Source organism: Pygoscelis adeliae, unplaced genomic scaffold, assembly GCF_000699105.1.
Source record: "Pygoscelis adeliae isolate BGI_AS28 unplaced genomic scaffold, ASM69910v1 Scaffold117, whole genome shotgun sequence".
NCBI lineage: Eukaryota > Metazoa > Chordata > Aves > Sphenisciformes > Spheniscidae > Pygoscelis > Pygoscelis adeliae.
In genome coordinates, this window is record NW_008825270.1 from 5,808,676 (window position 1) to 5,815,813 (window position 7,138).

Here is a 7,138-nt window from a genome sequence, read left to right on the forward strand (position 1 = left end):
TAACACGTTTCCAGACAAGTTGTTTAGTTTATACATATGCAACAGCACTAACATTTTTGTGCGTTTAATTTTTTGAAAGAATTTTATCCCAAAGTCCCATTCAATGTGTATTTGCTATCAATTGGGCTAATTTGGTAGACTTTTCAGAAATATTTGGTATTGAATTCCATGTAAAGTAAAATACAGGTAAAAGCAGAAAATATATTTCAAAGTGCTCATAAAAATATTTTTTTAATTAAAAATAGACTATTAAACAAAATTTGAACCTTAAGAGACAGCAAAATACTGGGAAGGAAGTAAATATGAGATCTGTTCTTCTGTCATTACATGTTATAATTCTTACTTGCTAATCTTAAAGAGAGAAATGGTTTCCCATTGCCATCGTGAGCTGGAAGGTAGTCTTCTGTTAATATGTTCTCATAAAATTGCTGTATAAGCTTGTGCAGTCACATCCCTTTCTTGTGATTCAGTTTCCCCCATTTATACATTTGGCATGATGTTTCCTTTTCCCATCTGAGTTTTGAGAACTTAGCAATACTTGTAAAAACCTTTAGCATCCTTGGCTGGAAAAGTGCTATATAATGCTGGAAAAGTACTACATATTTAAACACCAACAATTCGAGTCATGCTGGAGATGAAGACAAAGAGGAAAATTAGGTCTTTTGCATTTAAGGAGCTTGCAGCTTAATTAAATGTAGAATACAGTATACACTCAAATGCCCATGCCACTGTTTATGACCAGTGCTACCACTGAGAAGAACTGTCCTGCCTGTCACCAGCAGTCTTTTCTCATCCCTTAAATACCTTCTATGTTGTTCCAGCACAGATATATCTGAGGCCACATTGTGATCTGCATAGGGGAACTGGTATAGCTAAAAGTTGTTAGTCTTAGCCAAGATCGTGCCCTAATCCGGTTAATTTTATAGACACACACGTTCTTCTGCCAGCCTCATGTAGGGGACAGAAATGAGTGTCTGGGCATATAGAGAAGGCAGGATCACTTCTTTTGGTAGTGAGGCCAGTCCATGTCATGTTGAAGAGGGTCTACACTGTTAGCAGATGATGTGAATATAGAAAGGTCTCTTTATTCTAGATAGGATAGAAAATGTTGTCTGTAGGTACAGCCTCCAGCTTTTGGGGACTTAAAAATGAAAACACAAGAAGTGCATGCCTAAGTAAAAGGCTATTTCAGAAGTCTCAGTTAAAACAATTGAGCAGTTCCTCAGACAGGTGTAGAAGAAAACTGCAGTATTTTTGCATTAATTTGCTGAGAAGATCTAATTCCTATAGGCTTTAGAATGGAAATTTGATATTTAGCGCTTGAGTAATCTTTGTCTTTAGCCAACCTATGAAAATTACAAATCAGGCCAAGCGCTTGGCACCAGGCACCATGGCCAGAACGACCTTCTTGCCTTTCTCCTGAATTGTCGTTCTCTGAATTACAGGAATAAAGTTTGAAGGCAGGATGAAGCAGGAACTTGAGATGGGATCGGTGATAAGGATGGCAGGGTAGAAAGTAGGAGTAGAACCTGGAAAAAGGACGGAAGTATTGCACTAGGCAGGATTGAGCAAAACTTCTCTCTCCCCCCCCCCCTTTCTTTTTTCTATTTGGCAATTGGCTGTGAACCACTTAGTTATGTGTGATTCTCCCTCATGCAGTAGTGGCATATTCACCTGGAAGATAGCAATTGCCTTTAACAGTCAATTACTCAGCAGTAAGAATAGTGCAAAAATCTTTATTCTCGTGACGGTTCAAGTGTGTGGTCACAAAATGCCTTTTTATTAGTAAACTTTTTATATCAAAACAACATTTCAATTAAGAGGAGCATTAGAGAACAGTCAGATTGCAAAGTCAAGCCCATAAAAGTTAGGAAATGCTAGAATTATTATTGCTTCTGATAACTTAATTCACTTACATCATACATTATGGTCATCTTTATTTATATGGTCATGAACAATCCCTGTTGCAGAATATTTAGTTTTCCTATGTTGTTCCAGTGAAATGTACATACAAGTATAGATATTACATACTCAAACACACAAACTATATGTACTTCTGATGTGATACTGTATTATTCAGTTCTATTGCCTAAAGCCAGGCCCTGCTAATCTAGACACTTTATAAAAATAAAGAAAACTGTTAGCTGTCCAAAAAGCTTTCATTTATTTTCCTGGTCTCTTGGTGCAGAGGAAGTAGAGTAAAAAGTGATGTTAAATCACCTTTTATGGTCTCTGTTCTGAAATTATTCTTCAGTCTCTTCAGCCTGTAGCATGTGTTAGAGCAGCCTCAGTGAGCTCTGCTCTAGCCTAAGTTGGCTGCCTGTAGCCTTCACAGAGCTGGTCCAGAAGCTGAGATTAGTGGGGTGGGTGTCAGAACATTAAATCCAGCCCCCCTTTATGCATATATTTATTAACTGCCCACAAAACCTGGTGCATTTCTTTGGAATCAAACAGTGGCTGGGATTTTGGTGAGGCTGGTTATTAATTCTGAGGAAATGCCCTGCATTTTGCATTACCAGAAATAGGACTGTGGATTTTGTGCATGTGTGTTGTCATCTCAATGCATTCAGCCACACTGCACACTGACAGCTGTGTCACTTTACGTTTTGCAGCATTCAGTTGATTTCAGAAGGTTCTGGATCTAAATTTCTAAATGTCTCCCCCTCAAGAAGCAACTGCATGTGTCTCTTGCGTAGGTCTCCTTCTGCAGGGTATTAGACAAAACAGGTTTGGTTTTCAACACATCAATAGTTTTGCATCCGAGCCAGTTACCAAGTGCCATCGTGTAGTCTGTGGCAACCAAAGCATCTTCACACATGTAATTCTCTAGAATGAGAATTTTCTTCTAAAATGTGAGAGTTTTCCTCTTAAATTTTTCCTTAGGTTGCAGAGGATTTTGTTTTAGCTTATATGACATCTCCTGCCTGCCTTCTTTTCCTTGCACTCACAGAATGCATGATAGAGGAAAAGAAGTTCTTCCCAGCCTGGTTACACAGATGACTTCACAAGAGGCATGAAATGTCACTCATTTAATTCTTCATTTAACACTAAGGAACATTTTGGTGTTAAAGGATGAAATAATACCATAACCCAGCTCTCAATGATCTCTGGAAGTTACGGAACCAAAACATGGCACTGAAAATTCACTAAAGATTGATCCTTTACAAAACATGACATCAGTGCTAACCTTGGGAATTAAGAGAAGAATAGACTTCCCTTTGAAGAAAGGCCTCATCAGCAATAGAGCTGGGAAGTAGAAACCTGAGCAGATTGCTTGTGTGTCATTCTTCTAATATGTTTAATATTTTATCCATAGTAGAGATTAGTGTCATTTTTCTTGCCTGGCAGTTTAATGTGTAAGTGCACGGCCAAGTCTGCTATCCCTCCAAATTGATAGAACTTACTCATGCACGTGAAAAGACTGTACGGGTCAAAATGAAACATTGCACACGATATTTCATACAGGAGGAGTGTATACGCACGGTTTGACATATCTCAACACATATCTTAAGATCTTGATCTTGCAGATCTGGTGTGTGTGAAACTTTGACCAAAGTCAGTGAGAAGCATGTGTCTCAGACTCCAGGTGGGGCCTTGAATATGTCGAGTTGCCAGGACAGCCCACAGACAGTGAGAGGAGAGGGCTGCTGTGCCCGTCTCCTCCCCCAGATGCTGAGCCATCTTTCTTTCATGCCTCTTCGTTCAAATATCCAAACCCCAAAGAAAACCAAGTAGAAACACCACCACCCCCCCAAGCATGAGATGGGAGTAACAGGAGGAGAGAGAGAGAAGAAAAAGTGGCAAAAATCGGACCTACCTTTCTGGGAAGCTAATGGCTGTAGAAAAAAATTCTCTCTGATGGTGATGCAATAGTAACTAAGCCTAGTTTTTTTAAGAGACACTGCCAGTAATGTTTTCAATTCTTTCTTTAAAAAAAAACCTTAGTTAGAAAATCTCTCTTGGTATTCCCTCATCCTGGCTCTCAGCCTATGTTAGTGATGAAACATAAACCACTCACTATAGAGAATGAGAAAATTTTGAGTCACAGCTTTTTTGGTGCAATTTGAGGTAACCTAAGTGAAGTAAAAAGAATTGTCTCAGAACATAGTTCATTCTTTTCTTTTTCATTTGCAAGCACAACACCTTTTCCTTCCAGTTTCATTTTAAAGGTGACCTAAATATTTGACAATGTTTTTTTAAGTCACTCAACTGGGGTTTCTTACATACTATTACTGGCAAGAGACAGCCTCATCGGCATCCCCAAAGTGGAGTTGTGCTTACATCCAGAAATGAGAAGGGTTAAGAAAGCGGGTAGCTCATCACTTTAGGCAAAAAAAAAAAGCAGGGTAAAGGAGGAATCTTAAAGAAGACAGGCTATGGGGTAGCAGTTGTTAAGAGAAGCTATAGTAATAAGTGTTTGCTGTAACATTTTGCCTTGGGAGGACAGAGGGAGTGCTTGGGAGGATAGATGTCAGTGTTTCTGACATCCTGCCTGGTTTTCCTGTTTCACGTCCTAAAAAGGGTTTGACCATTTGGAATCCCCTTAGACATAGTTTGTGCTGTAAACTTTGCATTCAACTAGGATGTAGATGTCAAAGGTCAAAGTTCACTTTTTGCCTTCTCTCTCTCTCTCTTTCTCTCACCCACACCCCTTCCCCTCAATTTTATAGGGCGATATCCATGAGGATTTTTGCAGTGTTTGCAGAAAAAGCGGGCAGTTGCTGATGTGTGACACATGTTCACGTGTTTATCACCTGGACTGTCTGGACCCGCCTCTGAAAACCATTCCCAAGGGCATGTGGATCTGTCCCAAATGTCAAGACCAGGTATTGTTTGACAGACAGGGAGAGTTATACACAATGAACTATAAAGATTTTCCGCATTAAAGAAAATAACCACATCACTTGGCTTATTTAGATCAAGACATTCTGACACTGAACAAATCTATTTGATCTGTAATAAGGCTTGTGTGAATTTGATCGAATTACCTCTGTTGGGATGCGTGCAAATACAAAACTGTTAAGTCTTGCTCCCAGATTTGGGGTCCGTATTTGTTACCCTTGTTTTTACTCTTTTTCTGGGCCAAAGCACACAAACTTTTGGGAAAGGTTCTCTATTACCCATAGAAATTTTCCTGTTCATCTTAAGGTCATTGTTTCTTCAAAAATTGCTAGTATATTCTTCTGGACAAATAAATAAAACATTTGCACAAGCCTACCTCGATAGAGCAAATATAAGCCCCTGTTTACTCATATAAATCAAATATCAAAGAGGTTGTCTTCAGTGATCTCTTTAATAATATCATCCAGCATCAGTATAACAAGGATAGGCAAACAGTTTGGTTGTTCTTCCTTCCCAATCCCTTTCTGAAAGTACGCAATTGAAGTGAACAGATGATATATTAATATTTTGTTTATAATTGCATTGAGATTACAAGACAAAGAAGTAAACTATTGTATTCCTAACCCTTACATGGGACTCCAGAAGCTGCAAAGGATTGCTGATAGTCAGCAGCCTGAAGCTGTTAGTGTTCTGTCTGATTTAGCATATTTCTTGGTCGCCCACATGACCTTCGGTTAGCCAGATGGTAACATAAGAAAGCAGCCTGTTCAGAATATGCTGTTCAGAAGAATGAAAATGCAAAACTCAAATGACTTGGTCAGTAACTGCAAGTGAGGAGGGGGTGTTACCACTTCCCTACTCCCGCTTTTGCCTACTCTCACCTTATCCCTCCTCTTCATACTTCTGTGATAGTTTCCCACAAAATTAGGGGGAAAACATCTGAGTTATTTCACTCTAAAGTGACCGAGTCCTCTATCTTCTGAGACATCCCTCTAATTCACTTATTAAAAAGACACAATACGTGTCTTTCCTCTCAAAATAAAGTTTGTTAGGAAGGAATATGTAGGAAGGATCTGAAAGACATAAATGGTGCTTACCCTTATAAAGAGGGTTTGACAACTCTATTAAGATGATTCTGATAAGAAGGGGAGATAGGACGGTTTCATCTTTTACTAGCCAGGAAGCGTGATGTTTGAATATATGGTGTGGAGACTGGTCTGTGCCATGAAAGGTTTTCTCCCAGAACAACTAAGATCAGCAATTTGTCTGAACCATGAAGTAATGTGTATGTCTCCTGGCAAGTTTGAGTTCAGATATATTATCCTTTCATTCCTCTTTTTAAGTTGTTCAGTTTCATTAGTAGAGTTTATTTGTGGCTATGGAGGGAATTTGAGAAAATGCTGACATTTGTAAGAAACAGGCCTGTTTTGTGGGAGCCACAATACAGTTGTGAATAATTCCCTCCATTAAATCTCAGAACAGGTCTGCGAAGCTTCATGTTAACAGGGCTGAGACTAATGATAGCCATAAAAGAAAATCCTCAGTCTTTCCCTCTTCCTCTCCCTCCTTTTTGCTTTCCTAGAGATAGATTGTGTACCAGCTAAATCTCCAAATGCTTTTCTTTCAGATGCTAAAGAAGGAAGAAGCAATCCCATGGCCAGGAACTTTAGCAATTGTTCATTCATATATTGCATATAAAGCAGGTAGGAAAATGGGGAACAAAACTTTCGTTTCACTTTTAATAATGGAAGATGTTATTCTGGGAATGGGATAGAATGGTACTTCCTTTACAAAAGGAAGTTAAAGGGGAGGAACCTTAATCACTAGTGAAGTGAAAATAGCAATCTAAACATTTGTTAAGCCTTCTGTGATGCTTGTGTGTGTAGGTGAAATTTGGGGTGTGATTTAGTGCACAAGTTGTTGAATTGACTTTAAACACAATTACCCTCTTTACATGAACCAGTTTAGAGCCTCTGTCCACTGTTGTAACAGGAACATTTTAAATATTGTGATTAATACTCTGTTTTGTAGCAAAAGAAGAGGAAAAACAGAAACTACTTAAATGGAGTTCAGATTTAAAACAGGAAAGAGAACAACTAGAGCAGAAGGTCAAACAGCTCAGCAATTCTATAACGGTGAGTATTGCCCTCCCAAATAGCTCTGCACCTGTGTTCTGGTGCTGGAATACAGAGAGAAAACTACAGAGTGACTCCATGTACTAGAGCTGTCTTCCACTGGATTTACTGAGAACTGAGTGAGCGCTTTCCTTTGCTTTTTAGGACTTTGGGGAGCAGGA

At 39.0% G+C, this 7,138-nt stretch overlaps 1 protein-coding gene across 1 annotated transcript in view; it reads left to right on the forward strand.

Annotated features, from left to right (window-relative positions):
* Positions 1-7,138, forward strand: part of PHF21A (PHD finger protein 21A) — a 130,946-nt gene that overhangs the window by 120,379 nt on the left and 3,429 nt on the right. The window contains exons 15-17 of the mRNA XM_009329732.1: positions 4,671-4,826; positions 6,470-6,545; positions 6,874-6,977. Coding sequence (XP_009328007.1) covers positions 4,671-4,826; positions 6,470-6,545; positions 6,874-6,977 — 336 coding nt within the window. The remainder of the gene's footprint in view (positions 1-4,670; positions 4,827-6,469; positions 6,546-6,873; positions 6,978-7,138) is intronic.